Raw genomic sequence first — 23,557 nt, forward strand, 5'->3', positions numbered from 1 at the left:
CTTTGAGAGGAGGGGATTCTCTCATTTATTTCCATGTCTGGCATACAACCTGATATTTAGTAGATATTCAATAAATGCTTCTGCTGATATAAATGACACAGCACCCAAAGGAAACTCATGGCAATGGGCACAACTTTCCGAAGGGGAATAGGATGCAGAGTCAAACAGACATGGGTTTGAGTCCCAGCTCTACCCTAAGCTATTTAATCTCTTTAAATTATAGTTTTCTTGGTTGTAAACTGTAAATAATAGCACCTGCACTTCAAGATAGTTATGAGACTTTAATGAAATAGTGCATATGAAGCACTAAGTATAGTACCTGGCACACAGTCTACTGCTTTATTATTTTGATTTTCTCAATATACCTAAAATAATTCATGGAATTACAAGAAAAGCCAATAAATAGCTTATAATAGTCTAATTAGAGAGAAAAGGATCACAATATGAAAATGTAAACAGCAATGCAAATCAAGGTGTATGGAATAATCAAACAGGTAGGACAGATCATAAGTGCTCTGAAGGAAGGTGTCCAGAAAGCTCCCTGAAGAAGGTCCTATAATAACAAAGGACTCTGAATGGCAAGCAAAGGAATATAGGAAGTCACTGAACATTTGCAAGCAGGTCACTGACATAATATTTATTTTTATTCATTTACTTAAAAACACAAATGTAGCACTTACTCTGTGCTATGCACTGTTCTATGTGCTTTACAAATATGAACTCATTTAATTCCCCAAGGAGCTCTACATGTAAGTACTATTATTACTATTATGAAATAAGTACTATTTTTTTAAAAGATTTTATTTATTTATTTGACACAGAGAGAGAGATCACAAGTAGGCAGAGAGGTAGGTAGAGAGCTATTCTGCTGAGCAAAGTGCCTGATGTGGGGCTTGATCCCAGGACCCTGAGATCATGACCTGAGCCGAAGGCAGAGGCTTAACCCACTAAGCCACCCAGGTGCCCTGAGATAAGTACTATTAGTACTACTATTAGTATTATTATCTCCACTTTACAGAGAGAAACTAAGGCTCAGACAGGTTAGGGTTAGGGTTAGAACATATCAAAGTCATTAACGTAGTAAGTGGTAGAGCTAGGACTTAAAACTCGTGGCTTGGCTCTTGAGTCTCTGAGTCTTGGTTTCTTAGTTTTTTTTGTTGTTGTTGTTAAAGATTTAATTAATGTATTTCACACACAGAGAGAGGACACAAACATGGGGGGTGGGAGAGGGAGAACCAGCAGGTGCTCAACTGACTGAGCCACCCAGGCCCCCTAGAGTCTGTGTTCTTAACAAATACACTATGCTTTTTCATAATGAAAGCAGAACTTTAAGAGTATTCAACTGGCAAGGCTATCAGAGGTGGAGAAGCAGGGAGGAATAAGAACAGGGAAACCTAATTAGGTAGTACAGTATGCCAAGAACACAGTACTGACGATTTTAAATAAAATGTGGGCAATGGGGTTGGGGGCGCCTTGGTGGCTCACTCATTAAGCGTCTACCTTCAGCTCAGGTCATGATCCCAGGGTCCTGGGATCAAGCTCCGCATCAGGCTCCCTGCTCAGCAGGAAGCCCACTTCTCCTTCTCCCACTCCCCCTGCTTATGTTCCCTCTCTCACTGTGTTTCTCTCTGTCAAATAATAAATAAAATCCTAAAAAAAAAAAAAAAAAGATGTGGGCAAACAGAAATGAAAGAGAAGGGCGTAATATGAGTTGATTAGACATATAGGAGTAAAATCAAGAAAGGTTAAGTTTCTTCTGCCATTTTGTTTCACATAATTGACCACTTTTGCTTTCTATGACCACCTTTCATTTTGGCTGGAAAGAGGGGTCAAGAAATATATGCTCCTTTCTCCTTTCAGATTTGGCTTAGAGAGCACACATTTTCATAAAGTATGCAAGCCCATTTTCATTCATTACCTGTCTTACTTCTTCTGCAGTTTTGTCTTTCACCATCTCAATGTTAAAGATTGAACTGAGAGTCTGAATGAGAAAACAAAAGGCAATTAACATCCACAATTAAAAAAATAAAACAGTTTAGCTACCTGTAAGCCTTGTGGGAAGCGACAGATCGGGACAGTGGAGCCGATCTTCAATAAGTACAGAGTGTGTATAACAAAACCTGAATGCTCAGAGAAGTGAACCCCTAAGCCCCAGCAGGTTTTCATAGTCCTATTCCTCAGGAGTATCTATAAGTATTTTCCAAATGCTTTACCCTCACTGAGGAGCACTGCAGCATTTTGCAGCTGGTAAAAAGAGAAAATCTGGTTGTCACCTTTAACTGCTATTCTACTGGGGTGGCTCCTTATTTGCAAATTAAATGAGTAAACATACTTTGATTTTTAAAAACTACTTCCTATAGAAAGAAAGCATATGACTAGGATTTCCTTCATATTTCCTCTAGCACCCTCAGGACCCACACTATGCCAGAGATTTATCAAGGACATAAAAAGTCATAGAAATATTTTTCATCTCTACAGTTGGAAAAAAATCACAAAATCACTGAACCACAGTAAGTATGTTCAAATCTGCAGTTATAGATATTCCATATGACTTCAGACTTAGATCTTTAGAAACCTACCTTGCCCTTAGTGAATCCTCTGCTCACAGGATGTTTCCCCAGGGCATCTGTCTGAAATACATGATGAGACAGGATATTTATCTGTACACCTTACTCATAAGAAAAATACCATCATGCTGGGTTAGGTGCACAATATCTCATTTAGTAATCTGACACTTAACTCACTTTTCTCCATTCTATATAGTAACTGTACACACTGTTCTATGAGTCATTGTTTGGAGACAGCTTTTCCATGACTAAGCTTTTGAGATAGAGAGATGAGAAAAGACTTGTTAGTAACTACCATCTTCCAGTACGTAGAGTCCATTCTGTACCTGCCACTACTGATAATGAGGGATTCCTTCCCAGAATGAGGCCTGCTTGAGGTTTCCTGTGCTCTGCTCTCTGATCTGCTCCACAGCGAGCCACAAGGAGGTGAGCAATGGAAACTTGTATTTTCGAAGGCTGTTTCTCATGTGACACACTTCTGATGGCAGGCATCCTTACCAGACTAGTCTTTCCAGCACTCACTCTTAATATCCCTCTATTAAATTAGTGATTATTTCTCTAGTCCACTACCACTGATAAAGGCCATGGCCAGGAAATCCTATTATGAGATTGCTGATAACAGGGATGTGTTGTTCTAAGTCTTTCGCTCAATTTTTCAGTTCAAGTCCATGCCTTTCAGGAGGAGTACAATCTACACCTGGTATTCCGAGGCTGAGAAACACTGTCTGCATAAAGTCTTGTCTTTTGTTACTCTGTGCCTCAAAGAATCCAAACCTTTAATAAATGATGCCCACAGAATCAGTACCAACAAATTAGGCAAAAGTCTGGTGTAGAAAAATCTGTTGGATATACCATTGTCTTTTTGGTCATACCCTATATAGTGGCAGCATCCTAATGTAGTCTGTCCTTCACTCATAAACTTTCCAGAAAAAGAGAACTGATTTCCTTTTCATACCACTCACCTTCAGTTGCACTGTAAAAACAAAACAAATGAAACCCTCCATTTGCACAGCTGCCTTCACCTTTTAATCAACAAGCCCTGTATATTCTTTTCCCACAGTGTCCCTCCAATCCATTCTTTATTTCCATTTGTACTTTCAGAAATAACAAATTTAAGTCCAAGTATAAGCTTATTGCATTTTATTTTAAATTAAGACATTACTTAAGAGAAACCATTATTTTATGTATCAGAAAATGATGCCAACCAAATAATAGCACAATACTTTCATATCACCTCAATTTTAAGAGTTCTGGAGATGTTGAAATGCAAAAAAAAAAAAAAAAAAGTGGGTTTTAGAACCAATGAAATATGGTAATTAAAATTATAGTTGAAGGTATGTGCCAAAAGCCTTAAGAACACTTAATAAAGCATTTATCTTTTTTAAAAATTTTATTTACTTATTAGAGAGCGCATAAACAGGGGGAGTGCCAAAGGGAGAGGGAGAAGCAGACTCCCCACTGAGCAGGAAGCCTGACTTGGGGCTCAATCCTGGGACTCTGGGATCATGACCTGAGCCAAAAGTGTCTCAGACGCTTTAACCAACTAGCTACCCAGAGTCCCTTAATAAAACATTTAAATGGGTACTTTACTATTTCCATGTAGGTGCTCTAGAAATCCGTGTGGACAACTCTTCTGTTATCACAATAGTTCACTGGATGAGGACATTTGTATTTGTGAGCGGGTAAGCAGTGCCAGGAGCTGCAATCTTATAAAGGAATTGCACATTGTGAAGAATTTTCCCTCACTCTGCACTTTTCAGTGTCTAGCCAGATGTCCTCATAAGTGAAAAACCTTTTCATAATTACCTGGGTCTAGACTCTAACCTCTGTTTTGCTTTTCCTTTTTCTTTTTTAACATGGCTTTAATAAACACCCTAGTTTTTTAGAAACACAACTACTATATAACCTAAAAGGTTGCATATTGTGAAATCTCATGAGGATCACTGATAACACCGCTCACAGTTTGGGAGTTTTGAAAAGTAGTGACACAATACCCCTAAACCAGTCAGCACTTGCTGCTTACGTATTCATGGTGATTTCATACACAGGTAAGAGCCTCTGATGACTGAATTAGGTTTCACAGCATAATTGTGTTCAAGAATTTATATACTAAAGTTCACTCATAAAAATTTCATTTATATTACTCAATCATTGTAGAAATTTCGTATCATCTACCAAATAAATATTTTATTTAAAAGTTCCGGGACGCCTGGGTGGCTCAGTTGGTTAAGCAGCTGCCTTCAGCTCAGGTCATGATCCCAGCGTCCTGGGATCGAGTCCCACATCGGGCTCCTTGCTCCGCAGGGAGCCTGCTTCTCCCTCTGACTCTGCCTTCCACTCTGTCTGCCTGTGCTCGCTCTCTCTCTCTGACAAATAAATAAATAAATAATCTTTTAAAAAAAAAAATAAAAAAAAAAAATAAAAGTTCCTTCCTTGTGACCTCTGGGTGGCTCAGTGGGTTAAGCATCTGACTCTTGGTTTCAGCTCAGGTCATGACCTCTGGGTTGTGAGATCAAGCCATGCATGAGTCCTACATCAGGGCTCCATGCTCAGCAGGGAGTCTGCTTAAAGATTCTCTCTCTCTGCCCTTCCCTCCATTTTCACCTGTGCTCAATCATGCACACTCAGGCACACTCTCTCTCAAATAAATAAATCTTTAAAAAAAAGTTTTTGAGGTGCCTGGATGGCTCAGGTTGTTAAGTATCTAACTTTGGCTCAGGTCATTATCTTGTGGTCCTGGCATCAAGCCCTGTGTCAGGTTGGGGGGGAATGCTGGGTCTCATGTGGTAGGGAGCCAATGACTCAGAGCAAAGAAAAGGCTTTGTGAGTGGAGTCATTAGCCCCTTTATCTAGCTAAATATGAAAGACAGTAAGTCATTATTTACCCAAGAGTTGCCATAATTTAAGGTAAATCTTGACTTTGCATCTTATCATCATGAAAGTGAATTTCTATGCCTGTTTACAAAAGAGGGCAAAGAGCTTTTCCATGTCATATTCCAAGTCTATAATACAGTAATATTCCAAGAGCTACTGATTTGTAACCTTGGCACTGTAAGTGTTTACCATAGGAAATTACGTTTCTTAAAATATTTGTAATAGAGACTTGTTTGCTCACATAAGGTTGTAAACTATGTTTGTGATAGGAGGTTGAATTTGCTCCCCAACCTTATAATGATTAACCCAGTGACTTGCTTTTGTTCTCATGAACTCAACCAGTAATTAAAAGACTGAGTGGATTCTCTTAAAATTTAGAATACTCAAGGCAAAAAAGTTACTGTCCAAATTAAATAAACATCTTTCATTCTAAAACACAATGCAGAATCCCAATTTTCCACTGTATGTTATTTCAGGCCCAAACAGTCCACACCTGGATTATTGTATATCCTTCCTGGTTTCAGCCTTTCCCACTCCAATTTGTTCTATATACCACCCTAGGTTAGTACTTTTCAAATCACAGGCTGTGAAATCAACCTGGATTTGGCCGGGATTGTGGCGAAAGTTTTTTTAAAAGAAAAAAGAAGTGCACTGGATGTAGTAAAAATAAGCATTGCTTTGTAAAAGCTCTGCTTCAGTTACAATCACACACATGTATATACCGAACTGCAGTGTAAAATAGATTTCCTACTGCAGATCACTGTTTGAAAAGCACTGTTATTAGATTTCAACATGCCTCCCCCCAGCTTTGATTCTTGTTTAGGGTGAGTAGCTATTACGCACTTTTCTCTCTGGAGCTCCAGAGCCCCCCTGCCATGTGTGCTTTGCCTTAACCATTCTACCACACCCGCCAGGAGCATGGACTGTCATTTTCATCCCTCTGTACCTCTACCATGACCACAGTACTTTGCCAGAAAGAGGAGGATACCATTTATGGTTGGAGACTGAGCTGTGTAGAGAGAGGCTACATTCAGTTCATCCAGCTGACCCATCAGTGAGCCCACTCCCAAGATAGGGTTGGGAATGGGGGTGTAGCACACTGGGGAGCCAATACCACAAAGAGGAGCAGGTCTTACCTTCTGTTCTACACATTTGATAAAGTCACCTTGCCTGAAGTGCCCCACTGGCTGCTTCCGAAACTCAATGCGCTTTTCCAGTCGGGATTCAAAAGCAGCTGGGTCAGACCTGATCAAAGGTAAACCAAAAGTGAAAACATCTGGGACTTTTTGAATTTATTTATTTATTTATTATTTTTTTTATTTATTTATTTATTTATTTATTTGACAGAGAGAAATCACAAGTAGATGGAGAGGCAGGCAGAGAGAGAGAGAGAGGAGGAAGCAGGCTCCCCGCCGAGCAGAGAGCCCGATGCGGGACTCGATCCCAGGACCCTGAGATCATGACCTGAGCCGAAGGCAGCGGCTTAACCCACTGAGCCACCCAGGCGCCCCAGGGACTTTTTGAATTTAGAAATAACAAAGGATCATGCTGCACTTCCAGAGAGAGAGGACACAAGCATTCAAAGGCTGAAGGATTTGCCTATAAATCAAGAAAGTGGAAAAATAAATCCAGTTATTTAATTATTGTTAACCTTCAAGGGGCCTGTGTAACATTCTTGTCCTGCAGGTTACTTCTTAGAAGATGTAAACCTTGGTCCCTCAGGTACTAATACTCTGGGTGCTTGGAATTCAAATCCTCAAGAGGGCACTCTGAAATCATCTCGCTTGGTCATTCTACTCAGGCAGAAATCCAGTAGCCTAGCCGGTGTCAAGCTTTTACATGAACACATCTAGCTCTGGACATCTTCTTCTGCCCATGCAAAGGTTAAACATCTGTTTATTCAGATGCAGGTAATTTAGAGGCATTTTGTAGGAAAAGATTTAGCACCTGAGTTTCTCCCTGACTCTCTCTCCAAAGCACTGGCTCCTGCAAATGAAACATCAGAACTGGTCCTTTGTGTCAAAACGAAGCTGGTCTTCCGGTCCGAAGTCCAGGTTGAGGCTGCCATCCTTGTTAAGAATTCTTCAGGCTGTGTAGCCAACGATGTGATATTTGGCACTGTACACTTTGGTGAAGACATCATACAGGGATTACAGCTCCTGGGCCATGAGACCTGTAGTGTCATAGGTGTAGTCTGCAGGATCCAAGGACATCCTGATCACTTCTCTGGTGGAGTGATTCCTGGTCAAGGCATTGTATGGGGCCCCTCTTTCATAAAAATGAGTTCCAGAAGTGACATTAAACATTATGCCCTTCATGCCATTACATGGGCAGATCTTCTTCCTTCCCTCCACAGCAGGCCAGCAACTCAGTGCAGAGTCACTCCAGGGGTCCTGTCCTGTGGGGTGTGGCACCTGCTGGGGCTGTAAATGCCAGGACCAGGGTTAGTGCTGCAAATATCCACAGTCAAACCTGGGCTGCCATGGTGAGTGGATAGGGAGTGAGGGGTGGCCTAGGCACTGGACTCTGCATTCCCACCTTGGACATCTTTTATTATTAAAATGTTCTGAGCTTAAATCTATTCATCTATATCTTTCACACTCAAGAACAAGAAAAAATGTCTAATCCCTTTTATCTGAGTACTTGGAAATTGCTATTATGACAGCCCTGAAAGTTTTCTTTAAGTTAAATTTCCTTAGTTCTTTTGGCCCTTCTTCATACATGTGATTTGTGAGTATTTCCTCACTATAAACCTGCTCTTTGGACACCCTCCAATTTGTCCACACTCTAGACATAGTGGGCCTGCAGCTAGATCAAATATTCCCAATTCACCAATGCAGTGTGATGCAAAAATCCAGATACTGGGCTGAAGGGGTGAAGAGGGCATACAGCCTTGTCCTGCTACTGGCTCACACCAAACTTGTGGCTGGTGCTCCAAGGGCCCAGGTTTTAGTGAATATAGAGAGACTGACAGATGCTACAGCATGAAAACCTTGTGTAGAACACTAAGGAATATGGACATTATCTAGAGTCACTGAGGGTGCTTTGGGATTCTCACTCTTTGAGACAGCAGCATGTGTAAATATTGATGGGAATGACCTTGTGGGGAAGGAGTATAAAACCAGCCATTCATTGTTTCATGAGTAGGAATGAGTGGGAACTGTGAAGTATCCAGAGTATAAGTAGACAACTCTCCTAAGATGTAGCCTGTGAAAGGGATCAATGAGAAAAGGCTGGAGGGGAATGTAGGTCAACGAAAGGTTTTAAAGAAGAGAAATCCTTGGAGCGCCTGGGTGGCTCAGTGGGTTGAGCCTCTGCCTTCGGCTCAGGTTATGATCTCAGTGTCCTGGGCTCGAGCCCCACAACAGACTCTTTGCTCATAGGGGAGCCTGCTTCCCCATCTCCCTCTGCCTACTTGTGATCTCTATATCTCTGTCAAATAAGTAAAATCTTTAAAAAAAAAAAAAAAAGAAAAGAAAGAGAAATCCTTGAGTATATTTGAATGCTGCTGGAAAGAGGGCAAAAATATTCATTCCTTTATTCTGTCAGTTTTTTCAAAAAGGGAGGAAGGTCACCACAGCAGCAGTGAGACGGACTGGGGTGGAAGAGGGGAAGACTAGCTAGAGGATGACTGCAAGAGTCCAGAAGATGATGGAGAAGTACATTCAGGCCATGGAAGTAAAGATGAGACAGAGCTCAAGGAAGTTACAGTATGCAGCTTTTGGTTTTCTTTCTAAGACAAATGCTTGCCTACCCTGCCAGATTCTCTTCAAAGCCACTCTAATTTTCACCTTTCATTTTCTTCACCTCTTTCCACTTTAACTCTTAAGACCCTCTCTTGGTCCCCTTGCACGCACCTCAAACCTCTTGATCTCCAAGTCCTTTCATCTGGAAGCTGAGGGGTAGTGTTAGAAACCCTGGATTCCAGATCAGATGAATCCCAAGGAGCTCTGTGTCACCTCTGGCAGGTCTTTGCTGCGGATTCTGTTTCTCCCTCTCAATGAGAGGGTTCAATGGATGATCTGCGACTCCATTAGTTTTTGATGCCTTGCTCTCTCCCCCAACCTCCTTTCCTTGTATTCAGGGCTGTAGCTAGAAGCTTAGGAACCCGAGCTCCAGGCCAGGCCTCAGTGACTCAATATGTGACCTTGAGCAAGTCAAGTCCCTTCTCTAGAAGGCTCTATGTTCCCATTTCTATAATCAGGGCAGGTCTCTTGGAACCGTCTACCTCATTAAGGCTGACACAGGAATCCACCTCAGCGTTTTGAGAACTAGAGCACAGACAACTCGCGGAAGAGCCAGGACTTTGCGGAGACGCTCGTTTCTGGGACTAGCTGTGTGATGTTAGGAAGTCATCCTGCTTCTCTGAGCCCACAGACAGACACATCACCCACAGAGTGCAGACAGTAACCGAGCCTGCTTCGCAAGGCTGTTCTAAGCACTGAAGGCGTGGGGTCCACCAGAAACACGCCGCCCCTACCCGCCCGCCGCCGGCCGGCCGGCCGGGGTCCGCACCTGCGCAGCTGCTGGATCTTGTCTCGGTAGCGGTCGTAGAAGGGGTTGGCTTCGAGCTCGGCTCCAACCCCGCTGCCGTCGGCGCCCCCCGCGGGGCCGCCCGAGCCGCGGCGCACCGGGAACACGCGCAACTGCGCGGGGGACACGAGCCCCAGGCCTAGGGCGCGGGTGCGCACGGCGCACAGCCCCCGGTACAGACCAGCCACCTGCAACACGGCCGGGCCCGTACCACCTGCCGCCGCCACGGCAGCCATGGCCGCCCCCGCCTCCTCCTCCCCCGGCGCGTCGGCCTCAGCCCGCGGCCAGCACGTCTGCTCCATCGCGCTGCCGGTCCGCCGCGCCCCTGCTCCGGCACCGAGGTTCCGCGCGCTCAAGGTTCCGGGCCCCCCGGGGCGGGGACTCGCGACTCCGCCACCCGCTCGGCGGGCGGCTCGGGGTGCCGCCGCTTGTCTCCTCCCCTCCCCCGCCCCAAGTTTGCCCGGCTCCACGCCCTCCCGCTCGGATCCAGCAGCCTCCGCGCTCCCTCTCCTCCAGAAAGCCGCTCGGATTTGCTGCCTTGCAGATTCTCTTGGCGCTCGCCGGCAGTAGTTGCTGTTCTTCAGCATCCAAGCTCCTTTCCTCAACTATAATCACAGTAGCAGCTTCTCTTTCCTGGGTGTTTCTTTGTGCAGGACACCATCTGCTTCATATCCTGTGAGACAGGCCTTTTCTGTTTTTTACAGATGCAGAAACTGAGGCTGAGAGTCATTAAGAGACTTGCCAAAGTTCTACCCAAGGACTGAACTCTTTGCAAGATGCCAGCTGCCTCCAAAACCTTGTCTCCCTCTGCCTCTTGACACCCACCTTGAACTTGAGCCAAACCTCTTCAAAGAGACACCTGTGTCTGTCTCTAACAAGTATTGATTTGGGCTGTTTTTGATTCTTGTAATGCTCTTTTTTTCCCTCTCTGTTGACCCAATACCACCATCTTCTTCATCCCCTTGAACCAAGTGGGAGTTCCTGGGGTCAGACACAGTGACATCAACATCTCTGTATTTCACTTTCTCCCAGGACAGGGCCAGGCCTGGAGCAAGCCCACTACAATGGCATGATCAGTTTGCCTTTTCAGAAGTCCTTCCTGTCTGGGTCTTACCTGGTAGAAACCCCTCATGAATGGTGGACTCCTCCGGGGCAGGAACAGAGCGCCTTCGACTTTTCTCAGTCCAGCCTGCACTCATAGAGATTGGCCCTAGGCCCTGGCCTGTGCTAGTAGTAGTGTGGTGGACTCGAGATTAGTAAGTCCTTCGAGTGTGCTGACCTAGACCTGCCTCAGGACCCTTGCACTGGCTGATGATCCCTCTGCTGGGATCTGCATGTGGTGGCCTCATCATTGATGGCTCAGTTCATAGGTTGGCACCTCAAAGGAACTTTTCTTGATCCATGCTGTCCCTTTATATTCTTTATCCCATTACCTCATTTTCTTTTCTTCATAGTCGTTATGACATAGTAGTTATGATTAGGTATTTATTTCCTTGATTACTACTAATTCATGGATCTTACATTCTAGAAGGATGAAAGACAAAAAACGAAACAGCTGACCCTTGAACAGTACCAGTTTGAGTCGCAGGGGTCCACTTTTTTTGGTTTTTTGTTTTGTTTTATTTTATTTTACCTTCATCAAAGCAGGCAAAGTACAGATGCTGTACATTAAAAACATACAAATACATTAGTCACAGCACATCAACTCCTACCGGCAAAGAGACTTCAAAGCACTGCTCCTCTCTGAAGCACATAACCATGGCTAAATGTACAAAGAGCCATCTGCTGGTCCCACGTAGCCAACGCCAATCAGCGTCCATATGCCCAGGCCGCCAAAGCTGAAGAGCTCGCCAAGGCCTTCCCGCCACTGGCCCAGGTAGAAACGGTCGGCTCCAAACCCACCGAGGGTGATGCCAGAGCAGTAGACCACTTATTACCTCCAGTCCAGTTGCAGTACAGCATCTTTGGAAAAGTACAGTTACCCAGGCAATAAATGTGGTCCCGCACGGTGCAGTTGGCCATGTAACGCTGCCGGGGATAGGACACCGTCATGCAGCTGGTGGAAATGGAACACTCATAATCCATTTCTGGAAGCTGCCAGCAAAACCTGCAAGTCATGTTGATGATGAAGTTCTTTTGGGATTTGAAGTCTTGATCAACACAGGTAACAGAAGGTTTGACTGTGCAGTCAAAGGTGACAGGTTTCCCATAGACACAGGAGAAATTTGTCTTGCATTCTACACAGTCTGCAGGAAGTTTGCTACACAAACCATTACTTGGACACTTCATCACATAAGGTGGGATATCAGTACTTTCTGCTGCCCTGGGAACTACTGTGAAAGTACGTGTTGGGCCCGGATCCTTTATTGACTGAGCCAGCGGCTCAGTCAATGGATTTTTTACAACACTGTAAATGTGTTTTCTCTTGTGATTTCCTTAACATTTTTCTTTTCTCTAGCTTACTTCATTTGTAAGAATACTTATTTTATTGTAAGAATATGACATATGGGGGCAACTGGGTGGCCCTGTTGGTTGAGCTCCAACTCTTGATTTTGGCTCAGGCCATGATCTCAGGTTCACCCCCTACCCCATGCTCAGCATGCAGTCTGAGTCTCTTGCCCTCTGCCCCTCCCCCCGCTTGTGTGCATGGGCTCTCTCAAAATAAATTTTTAAAAAAGAGTACAGTATATTATATAATACACATACAAAATAGGTGTTAATCAACAGCTTGTGTTATTGGTAAGGTTTCTGGTCAAAAGTAGGCTATTAGTTAAGTTTGGGAGAGTCAAAAGTTGCACATGGATTTTCAACTGTGTGGGGATCATAGTCCCTAATCCGCTGGTTCCAGGGTCAATTGTAAGGTTAGGTGATGATATAAGCTATGCAGGAAAACAAAGCAGGTTAAGAGAGAGAGATAGAGAGAGAGAGATAAGGGGATGCTTGAGCAGAATGCGGATGGAAATGAGGGAATCATCTGTCTGGCTATCTGGGAGAAGGGCCTTCCAGACTGAGGACACAGCAAGCGCATAGGCCTTGAGATGCAGGAGCATGCTTGTCATGCTTGTGGGATAGCAAGGAAGTTCTTACATGAAGAGGTATGGGGAGGGGCAGTTAGAGCACTCTGGGCCCTGTAGACCTTGGCTAAGGACTTTGGTTTTTATTCTAATTAAGTTGGAAAGTCACCGTAGGCTTTGAGCAGAGAAGTAACATGCTCTACTTTTATTTTTTTAATTTACTTTTTTAAAGGATCATTCTGGCTTCTGGCAAAATACAGAACATGGAGGGAGGCAGGGGCAAGGATGGAAGCTCTCCCAAAGGTGACCAATTTGTCCTAGTTTACCTGACTTCCCTGGTTTTAGCGTCAAAAATCCTATGTCCTCGGGCGCCTGGGTGGCTCAGTGGGTTAAGCCGCTGCCTTCAGCTCAGGTCATGATCTCAGGGTCCTGGGATCGAGTCCCGCATCGGGCTCTCTGCTCAGCAGGGAGCCTGCTTCCCTCTCTCTCTCTCTCTGCCTGCCTCTCCATCTACTTGTGATTTCTCTGTCAGGTAAATAAATAAAATCTTTAAAAAAAAAAAATCCTATGTCCTGGAAACCTCCTCAGTTCCAGGCAAAGTGGGATGGCTGGTCACCCTATGGGGAGACCAGTACTCCAAGTGGTGGAGGGTGGTGGGTAGAATGCAGTGATAGTGATGGGAAAGGGGTCATGTTCTGGATGCGTGTTGAAGGTAAGACCTAACGATTGTGGAAAGGAGTGAATGTGGCTATGAGGAACTGAAAGGAGTCAAGGTTGACTTACAGGCTTTTGTCCTGAACAACTGGAAGGACAGAGTTGCCATTTACAGACAGGAGAAGGCTGAGATAGGTTTTGGAGGATGGCTGATCGGGAGTTTGGTTTGGGGTGTGTTCCTTTGAGATAACTTAATAGACTTAATCCCCTTTAATGGTAGGCCTGTCAGCCAGGCTGTTAGGTGAAGGAGTCCAAAGTCTGGAGGAGCAGTTTGGGCTGGAGATAGAAAGTGTGAGTTGTCAGTGCTTGTGTAATATTTAAAGCCATGAGTCTGGAGGTGATCACTGACAGAATGAGTGTAGACAGAGGGTGGAGGATCCAGTCCTGGGGCATGCTGGTAATTAGAAATCAGGGAAAAGAGAGATCAGCAAAGAGACTGAAAAGCAGGAGCCAGTGAGCTAAGAGAGAAGAGCTTAAGCGGAACCTGGAGGGAAATCAGAGCTGAATAGTGCCCTGAGTCCCATGCTGGGGGACTAGAAAAGGGGAAGTGATTAAGTGGTCCCACAAGCTGGGCTAGGCCCAGGGGTGCAACTTCAGGGAGGGGGACTTGGGCTTCATTAAGGTGAGGCTTTCTAACTGAGCTGCCCCAGGAGGCGTGGCAAGTCTCCAACTTGGGTGAGTCCGTGCGATGCTGACTGCTGGGTAGGGGACATCTACCTCCAGGGCTCAAGCATCTGACAGGAACTGCCCTTTGAACTGGAGATGATGGGATTTGGGGAAGCCAACAGAAAAGACTGTGACAGAGTTGGGGGACTGAGCTGGGCCTTGAAGGATAAGTAGGTATTCAGTCCAGGGGAAGAGGGGAGGGACTCCTGGGTGGAGGAGCAGTGCGAGCAGAACTCCAGAGATGTGAAGAGGCCAAGAGTCTGGCCTGGTCAGAAGGCAAGGTATGTTAAGGATAGGGAGGATGATGAGGCTGGAAAGAGGTGTAGGGCTGGATGGTGGGGCGTTCCTACAGGGCCTGATGCCCAGGAAATACTTGCTGAAGGAAGATAACTAAATAAAAGAGAGATTGTAAGAGCCAAGGATGGAGGCACTGATCACTTAGTATCCTGGAGCAGGTTTTCTCCTGCAACTTGGTTATAGAAGTCTTGAAGGCAGGGCGCCTGGGTGGCTCAGTTGGTTAAGCATCTGCCTTTGGCTCAGGTCATGATCTCAGGGGCCTTGGATAGAGCCCCACATCAGGCTCCTTGCTCAATGGGGAGGCTGTTTCTCCCTCTACCTGCCACTCCCTGTTTGTGCTCTCAAATAAAATCTTAAAAAAAAAAAAAAAGTCCCGAAGGCAAGGCTACCCAAAGTTGTGTGTGCTCCCTGCCCCATTCTTCCACTGGCGACAGGTAACCATCAACTGTTTCTTGAAGCCCAGAAACATGAATAGACCCCTGAAACACCTGGGGGCTCTTTCCTGGGGGCTTCTCTGTGGACTCATCATAAGAGGTGGAGGGCAGACCGTTCAGTGGGTGGGTCATTCCCCAGCAGTAGAGACACACTAGGCCTATGAGACATCATTGGATAGAGTCCCTTGCTTTCATTAGCCCAAGACTTCACAAGCCCTGCCCCTAGAATGTTTACTGCTCAGAATCCAGTGACCTCACCTTTAGGGAACAATGGGACTAAGTATTCCAGGGCCTTCTATTGGCAGGGCAGATGGGTAGGTGAGCTCCCTCTCCCCAGAGCTATCAGCTGGGTACCAAGGCTTGACCTTATGGATTCCCAGCAGGAGGACCTGAGCCTCCCTGGTGGTAAATGCCCTTCTAGTCCCTGCCTCTTGCCTTGTGCCCTTAGCAAGGGACAGACACTCAGGGAAGAGCTTTTACATGGATGGGGTGGGGGTAACCCGTATGGAGGAGAGCTAAGCAGATAAGATATACTTTCCTCTAGAAAACTAGGGATTGAGAGCAGAGATTGTCTCTCTACTGAACTGGGGGTGGGGAGGGGTGTGGGGTACAATGAATACCCTAGAGCCATCACAGTTGAATGGGTAAGGGGTATGGTGGAATGGGATGGGACATTGGTGTTTCCCATCACCTCTAGACTTACTTCCTTGATGGGCTTTGCCTTTAGTAAGTCTTCTACATCAGATGGATTGGATGGGTCCAGGGTTGGGAACAGGAGGCTTGACCAAGTCTGGGCCGGTCATGCCCCCTCTAGACCTAGCTTTCTTGATCTGTAAAGGGCTAACAGTGGCCTGAAATCATAGCATTGACTGAATAAGAGAATGATGAGACAAGCCAATGAGGAGGGAAGGGAGGAATGGAGAGAGTGGTTGAGTGGATGGGATAACTGATGACTGGGTTAGGGAGAGGAATAAGAAATAGCTCAGGCTCCAAGTTAGAGTTATCAGCCCACTTGCCTTTTTCTTTCTTGCCTTAGTGTGGGTCTCACTGTACTTCGGCTTCCTGGGGCTGTGTTCTGTCGTAACCGGTGGCTGCATTCTCTTTCTGCACTGGAGGAAGAACTTGCGGCGGGAAGAGCGCGCCCAGGAGTGGGTGGAGGTGATGAGAGCTGCCACATTCACCTACAGCCCACTGTTGTACTGGATCAACAAGCGTCGACATTATGGCATGAACACAGCCATTAACACAGGCCCTCCCCCTACTGTCACCAAGACTGAGACTGAGGTCCAAAATGCAGATCCTCTGTGGGAGCTGGACATCCCTGAGAGCAGGAGCTCTGCTGCCCAAGACAGCAGCCCCAAGGTGGAGGTCCCCACCCTGCTACAACCTCCGCTGCAGCCCCTACCTTCCCCCATGCTGCCGTCCCACACCAGTGACCCCGTTCCGATTCCCGTCTTTCAGGAGGTACCCTTTGCTCCTTCCCTGTGCAACCTGCCCCCAATGCTGAACCACTCAGTCTCCTACCCTTTGGACACCTGTCCTGAGAGGAATGTCCACTTCCATTCCCTCCCCACTATGGCCCATGGAGACCACTGCTTCAGTACCAAGCCTCTGGCTTCAGAATTATAGCCACCTCTCCAGGGTGGGAGCTGGAGGGACCGGGGGCGGGGCAGGAAAATACAGCTAATCCCAGGGAGGTGGTATTGACACAGGCCAGAGCCCATCTGGATGTCACATTATGAAAGACTGAAAAAAGCCCAAGGCTCCCTTGTGTCTCATTTGTCGTTAGGAAGGCAATGTCCTTTCCCTGTTTGATGGGGGCACTTTGCAAAACAGCTGAAGGTCGTAAATGGAAACTGGAGGGTTGGCTGTGGGGAGAGACACCAAATCAGTACTCATGAGTTCACCATTCCTCTGTTCAGTATTTAAGACCAAAAACGTATGCCAGACTGTGGGCCAGGTATCCAGTGGTACTGCTGCTCTGTGGGACATTAAGCACAGCTGCCACAAGAGTGAGAGCTGCTGGGGGTGCATGAGCGATAGCAATTCACAGTGGCCGTGTCACATGTAAAACAAGTCACTGTGACATCCAGGAGCTATGCTGCATTGCTGGCTGAATCACATTTTTTTTTTTTAAGGATTTTATTTATTTGAAAGAGAATAAGTGAGAGAGAGCATGAGAGAGGAGAAGGTCAGAGGGAGAAGCAGACTCCCCAAGGAGCTGGGAGCCCGATGTGGGACTTGATCCTGGAACTCCGGGATCATGACCTGAGCCAAAGGCAGTCGCTCAACCAACTGAGCCACCCAGGCGCCCTGAATCACATTCTTTAATATTGATGATGCACTGAGTTCTTTTACGGTTGTCTCCACATTCTGTCTAATACAAGAAAACTGCCAAATGGACCTCACAATCCTCCACTTATAAAAAAGACAGTTTCCAAGGGCATCCTGTTTTCATGTTGCAGAGTTAGGTCTCAAATTCACATCTGCCTGGCAACAAGTTCTTGGTCTTCTCAGCATACACTGTAGTGTCCCTTCCCTGATGAAAAGTCCTGTTAGAAAACACGTGGCAAATGATTGTGTTTGTGTGTGTGCACATGCACATCTGCAGGGCATAATTAACTTGGTCCATGGATTGGCTTAGGGGGAGGGCTGGTTATTGAACCCTTTAAAATTACACACAAAATGTATTTTTAAAAATCTTTCTCAAAGGGATCCATGGACTTTCCGAAAGTTAACATCCACACTATATGGAGATATTTTTGTGCATTTTGGAAACAATCCTAAAAGGAGAGACAGAATACTGGTTATTTGATCCCACTTTAAAGATAAGCAAGCCCATGGGCACCTGGGTGGCTCAATTCGTTGTTTCCTTTCAGCTCAGGTCATTATCCCAGGGTCCTGGGCTCAAGACCCCTCATCAGGCTCCCTGCTCAGTGGGAAGCTGCCTCCTTCCTCTCCCTCTGCTGCTCCCCCTACTTGTGCTCTCTCTCTCTCAAATATTAAATAAAACCTTAAAAAAAAAAAAAAAGCCAAACTCCATCCCCAGGAGATAAATTTTCCCCTTCACTTTGGGAATGAGGAAGTCATCTGACCATATTTGTAAATGAGTTAAACTTTATGTTGTCTTCCTTGAAGGGAAAGGCCACCCTGACCGGGTATGTTTGCTTATATTTGTATGATCCTAGAACACCAGCAAACTTGTAGAGTTAATTTTTCTTATTCTTTTTTCTCTGTGTGAAAAAGTCCCAGCCCCTATATGACCATTCTCTCGGAATGGGTTTCACAGACCCGCCCCCACCCTGTATAAAAAGGCAACAGAACATTCCTTGTCAACGCGCCCTTCTACTGAATCTTAAAAAACAAAAACACCTCCAAGAAGCAAACAAAACAAAACAAAACAAAAAACCAACAACCCCCCAACCAGCCAACCAAACCAAAAAAAATCCCCCAAACACAAAACACCAGTGAAGACCCAAGTGGAGCTTGACTGATAGAGACAGAGGAAGGGACTCCCTCCCCACTTAATCCACACCCTCCAACCCTGAAGATGCCCAACCAGCAGCCTTCTCTTCTTCAGGCTAGATGCTGTTTTTTTTTTTTTTTTTTTAAAGATTTTATTTGCCAGAGAAAGAGGGAGGAAGCAGCATAGGGGAAGCAGGCTTGCTGCTGAGCAAGAAGCCTGATGTGGGACTTGATCCCAGGACCCTGGAATCATGATCTGACTTGAAGGCAGAGGCTTAACCAACTCAGCCACCCAGGCGCCCCAAGATGCTGCAGTTTTTAAGGCAGATTATTCACCATCTGTTAGTGCTTGCTTTAAAAAGGAGAGTCTATAAAAATAGGGATCAAAGTAGATTCTTGTTTTCTTAGTAATTGAAGGTATGGCGGGGGAGGGGGGAACCATTAGTCAAAGACACAGTGGGAGAAAAAGGAAATGTTTTATTTAGATAAATTAGCTGTATTACTGATATGAAATAAGCAAAGCTCAAGTCACAGACACCTTGAATTCACTCTCCACAAAGAACCAAAATTGCTCAGACATTACCAAAATAGCTCCGCTAAAGCAAAGTAGATTTACATTTCTTAATATGAGAAAACAACAAGGTAGGTTAGGTTCATATAACAAACAATACACACTCTATAAAGTCTCAGGAATACCCAAATGTGTTCTGGTTTGGATATGAAAGAAGGGACCACATCTAGCTGGTGTTGGTAAGTAAGCCAATGAGGTGTGGAGCAAACAAAAGCTGTCACTAAAAACAACTCAACAGCAGCCCATTATGAGTATGAGCCCATCACAGTCAAAGTCTTCAACTGTGACCAGCAAGACCAGCAGTGGCAGGTGGGAGCATTGGAGTTCCATCCAGCAAAGCAACTTAAAATGAGGAAATGGCCGCAGGTGTAGGGTGTCCTGTCCTCAGTGCCAGGTCCCTCTCTGCCCTTAAGAGGATGCTACCTTTCCCCCTAAGTCAGGTTCTCTACTCATTTGACTCTTCTCTTCCTAGAAGACCTTTTTGGTCCTCTGATTTCTAAGGAGGCTCTCGAAGTGAACATTATCCCAGAGAGTACAGGCAAAAAAAAAAAAAAAAAAAAAAAAAGAAGGACCGAGAAGCCATGCTTTGGGTCACTTAGGAAAGCAGTAGGAGGAGCTGCCAGGATGAAAAGGTAAAAGTATTTAAAACAAACACCAAAACCCAATCTTCCTCTCAGAGCTGAGACATGAGGCAAAGAGGCTTGAGTACAGTTCAAAAGTTACAGGTTAGGGAAGTTAAGACAACTTCCAAAGAAAACTCCCAAATTGTCACTGAAGAATAGGTTTGTCAAACTCTTTAAGCCAATGAGTCTCCTCAACCTGGAACAAGAGTTCCAGATGCCCTTGTTCTGCCTGGAAGCTAGGGCAGTGGCACGGCAAGGATATTCACAGTCTTGAGAGTGTGGCCGGAACACCTCTGCCAAAAGCGACAGGAAGTCCAGCGGGCTTCAGGACCATGCGAGCCAGATGATCTCGAGGTGGGGCGAACAGCTGAGAAACTGAAAAACAAAACTGAATTCTCCAGGTGGAGCTATCTGATACAAAAGAAAAGTACAGACCACAAAGAGTTAAGGGGTCCTCAGAGTATCTGCCTATGAATAAGAATTTGAAACTAAAATGGACAAGCTACATTACCCTCAAGTATATTTCATATAAATCAGTTCTCAAAAAAAATATCTTCCAGGTACAGACATACTATTTATGGTACAGTATATACAAATATAGGAGTATAATTCAATTTATTGCTAGAATTTTATTTGGTTGTTACAAAATCTGTAAGGGTATATATATTTAAAAGGGGAGGGGGTGTTCATGGAAGGCAGCCAGAAGAAAAAGAGTTGTCTTCAAGTTACCTAAAGTGCCAGGCTAATTTTATTTTAACCTTTCTAAGAAAGAGAGAGAGCTCACTAGGCAAAAAAAAAAAAAAAAAAAAAAAAGGTTTTTTTTTTTTAATAGAAACACAAGCCATAGTGAGGTAAGCAGACACATTCATGGGAAAATACTTCATCTTGCTTTAACTAAATGTTCATCCTTTCAGGAAAAAAAAAAAATCAAAGTTAGTCAACACTAAACTGAACACCACATAAAGAAAAAACCAGCCCTTAAATGTTTAAAGGTGCTCAATGGCATCCCTGGGTAACAGGGCAACGTGGATGAAGTTAAAATGGAAACGAGCTCTACTAAAGAAGTCTGTGCCATGAAAACTCTAGTTTCTCCCTGACTTGGTCTACAGAACAGTTAAGTTCCACAAAGTTCTTCCTTTTGTGTTGCCCAAGGCCTGTTTCTAAGAACAGCACAGCACACACATACACACACACACACACAGGTGACATGGAGATGTGGTTCCTTCCAGTCTGGGGACCTTTTGTACCAGACCCATGGAAGTATTTAAAGGGAAGAGTATTGCACATGCTTGTTATGAGATTTGAAAAAAACTTGCTACCATCATGTGATGCCCCCTGCTTGATACTGTTCGGCATCCTCTGGACAGAATGCCTCTAGCTCCTTGAGCTGACAACTGTAAGGGAACCTGACCTGATTTCATGTGCTGCATTTCACAGCAGAGCATAGAAGAACACTTCTATGTTCTATGTTCTGTGAGCATTTCACAGAAGAACATACGAAGTTCTTCTTGGTAAGCCTCCAGGTGAAATGTCAAGGGGTTTCCTGGGTTACAATGAGGGGCAAAGCTATCCCCTAAAGCCCCTCCTGGGTAGCCAGGTGGAGACAGTGAGCAGAGGAGCACAGACCTGCTGTTCAGAATGGAGGCTAGGCCAGAGGTGGCAGCCAGCTACAGCTGAGAGAGGGTTGAGTGGGTGGGTGGGGGAAGACAATGTAGCTCACCCAGTGGGGAAAATGCAGCTCCCCACTGCAGAACTGTTTATGCTCATAAACTCTGAAAAAGGATTAAAAGTGAGAAAAACTCTGAAAAAGGATTAAAAGTGAGAAAAACCCCCAACAAGTCTTGTCTGGTTCACAGGTTGGGATCAGCTGAGGATACAGCAACAAAGAGCCAGACTCTTACTTTCCTGAGCCTAGAGGCAGCATAGTCCTGACAGGGTCACCTCCCCAAATCTGGTCCTCCAGCTTCCAGGCCAAACCCCACAGCAGCACCTGAAGGAGGTACCTTAAGGAGACATGGACATAGTTTTACTGTTACCACATTAGTGATTTTTAATAACAAGTCATTTGTTCACAGCCTGTTTCAAGCCATTCTTCTGACGTCCCACAAAATATGCACAATTCTTTCTTTCATTTTAAATATTAAAAGGTCTAGCTTTTAAAAGAAAGACATTTTCTGAGTCTGTATAAAGTGCAGCTAATTTAAGGCAAATTTATGTGAAATATAAAAGGTGGCTTAGTCTCTCTATATACACATTTTCCAGTTTTAAAAGAGAAGGTCTCCTTCCCCTAAAAAAAAAAAATTTAAAAAGGAAAGAGAAAAGAAGAGGGCCTGACTTTTTTTTTCCTGGCAATTTTGAAATTAAGATCTTATTGGCTTTAGGAAATCATAGATTTCTGAATATCATATAGGTAAAATGGTCTTTTTTAAAAAAATAACTTTTCTTTATAGCTTTTTAAACAAGTTAAAAGGTGGCAATGTGTCTGCTACAGTAGTCTGGAGGATCGACAGGTAAATAAAAGGGTTGTTTGCGTTAGGTGAGTAGATGTTAGGTAGTCCTGGGTATATATACCCATTTCTAAAATATGCCCGATGAGGCTAGACACCTAAAGCTACCCTTAGCTCCAGGAAAGAGTATCTTCCATCGTCATCAGAATCAAATGCTCTCAAAGTCTCAAGTTCTGGTACAGCAGAACCTAAGGAGTTCCTGATTTCCTGGTAGGTCAGCTTCCCATCCATGTCCTGGCCAGTCTTGTGGAATAAATCCTGAAGATCTGTTAAAAAGGAATTACAAAAAAATGTTTATGTCTATACATATAGCTGAATTTACTCAATAGTTTTAAAAGTAGTCTCAGTTGAATGCAAAGCACTAAAAGCTATTTTGCGGACTTTGTTTCCAAAAGATAAGGCTTACTATCTCACTGAATCAGATGAATTCTTGACCCTTTAAGAATGAGACGAACAGGGACACCTGGGTGGCTTAGTCAGTTAAGCGTCTGCCTTCGACTCAGGTCCCTGGGATGGAGCCCCACATCAGGCTCCTTGCTCAGTGGGGAGCCTGCTTCTTCCTCTGCCTGTTCTGCCTGCTGCTCTCCATGCTTCAGCACTCTCTCTGACAAATAAGTAAATAAAACCCTTTAAAAAAGAACAAGAGGAACACTGGAACTATCCTTCCAAAATAGAAGCAGTGATAGATAATCACAGAGAGAAATGAATGGGCTGGCATTCTCTCTGTCCACAGCTTTCCTTTTAGATTTGCCAGATTCTATTCTTCTGTTGAATGGGTAAAAAGGACTAGAGAAGCCTTAAAAGCTAATGATAGGAGCTGAGCCTATAAAACAAACTATGGCATACTGTTAGTCAAAACAGGGTTATCATATGACCCAGCAATTCCATTCCTAGGTATATACACAAAAGAAATGAAAACATATCCCATATCAACACTTGTACATGAATGTTCATAGCTGCATTATTCCTACTACCGAAAAAGTAGAAACAATCCACATGTCCATCAACCAATGAATGGATAAAATGTAGTATATCCATACGATGGAATATTATTTGGTCATATAATGGAATGAAACACTGCTACAGGCCACAACATGGGTGGAACTTGAAAACATTATGCTAAGGGAAAGAAGCATGTTGAAAGAAGCATGGATATGAGGCTAAGGATCATATGATACTAATTATATGAAATACCCAGAACAGGCAAACCCAAATTTTGGCTGAAGGATTAGTGGTTGCCAGGGGCTAGTGGGTGGAAGAGTAGGGAGTGACGATTTAATGTTTAATGTGTA

The 23,557-nt window shown here is 44.6% G+C and overlaps 3 protein-coding genes and 1 pseudogene across 6 annotated transcripts in view; 1 reads left to right on the forward strand and 3 right to left on the reverse strand.

Moving 5' to 3' along the window:
- The window catches only part of ATPAF1 (ATP synthase mitochondrial F1 complex assembly factor 1), a 30,788-nt gene extending 20,471 nt beyond the window's left edge, over positions 1–10,317 (reverse strand). Inside the window, exons 1-4 of one of the 2 annotated variants that reach the window (XM_045064474.1) lie at positions 9,957–10,317; positions 6,578–6,686; positions 2,580–2,630; positions 1,919–1,981 (exon numbers count right to left, since the gene is read on the reverse strand). In XM_045064474.1, coding sequence (XP_044920409.1) covers positions 1,919–1,981; positions 2,580–2,630; positions 6,578–6,686; positions 9,957–10,276 — 543 coding nt within the window. In that variant the 5' untranslated portion in view covers positions 10,277–10,317. The remainder of the gene's footprint in view (positions 1–1,918; positions 1,982–2,579; positions 2,631–6,577; positions 6,687–9,956) is intronic. The other variant, XM_004741532.2, reaches the window with a different exon arrangement.
- Positions 10,318–11,570: 1,253 nt separating this feature from the next.
- On the reverse strand, positions 11,571–12,375 carry LOC101685444 (annotated as a pseudogene).
- A 3,016-nt stretch (positions 12,376–15,391) lies between these two features.
- On the forward strand, positions 15,392–16,856 carry TEX38 (testis expressed 38). 2 transcript variants are annotated; one of them, XM_004740385.3, is made up of 2 exons: positions 15,392–15,413; positions 16,136–16,856. In XM_004740385.3, the coding sequence occupies exons 1-2, from the start codon at positions 15,410–15,412 to the stop codon at positions 16,726–16,728; spliced, it is 597 nt and encodes a 198-aa protein (XP_004740442.1). In that variant the 5' UTR covers positions 15,392–15,409; the 3' UTR covers positions 16,729–16,856. The 2 variants fall into 2 exon arrangements, with proteins under 2 accessions (XP_004740442.1, XP_004740441.1); XM_004740384.3 differs by having other exon boundaries at positions 15,411–15,504.
- A 2,165-nt stretch (positions 16,857–19,021) lies between these two features.
- Positions 19,022–23,557, reverse strand: part of EFCAB14 (EF-hand calcium binding domain 14) — a 37,896-nt gene continuing 33,360 nt past the window's right edge. For both annotated transcript variants that reach the window (XM_004740382.3, XM_004740383.3), the window contains one exon: positions 19,022–22,531. In XM_004740382.3, coding sequence (XP_004740439.1) covers positions 22,356–22,531 — 176 coding nt within the window. In that variant the 3' untranslated portion in view covers positions 19,022–22,355. The remainder of the gene's footprint in view (positions 22,532–23,557) is intronic.

This window comes from Mustela putorius, unplaced genomic scaffold (assembly GCF_011764305.1).
Source record: "Mustela putorius furo isolate JIRA1106 unplaced genomic scaffold, ASM1176430v1.1 tig00003853_pilon_pilon_pilon, whole genome shotgun sequence".
Lineage (NCBI taxonomy): Eukaryota > Metazoa > Chordata > Mammalia > Carnivora > Mustelidae > Mustela > Mustela putorius.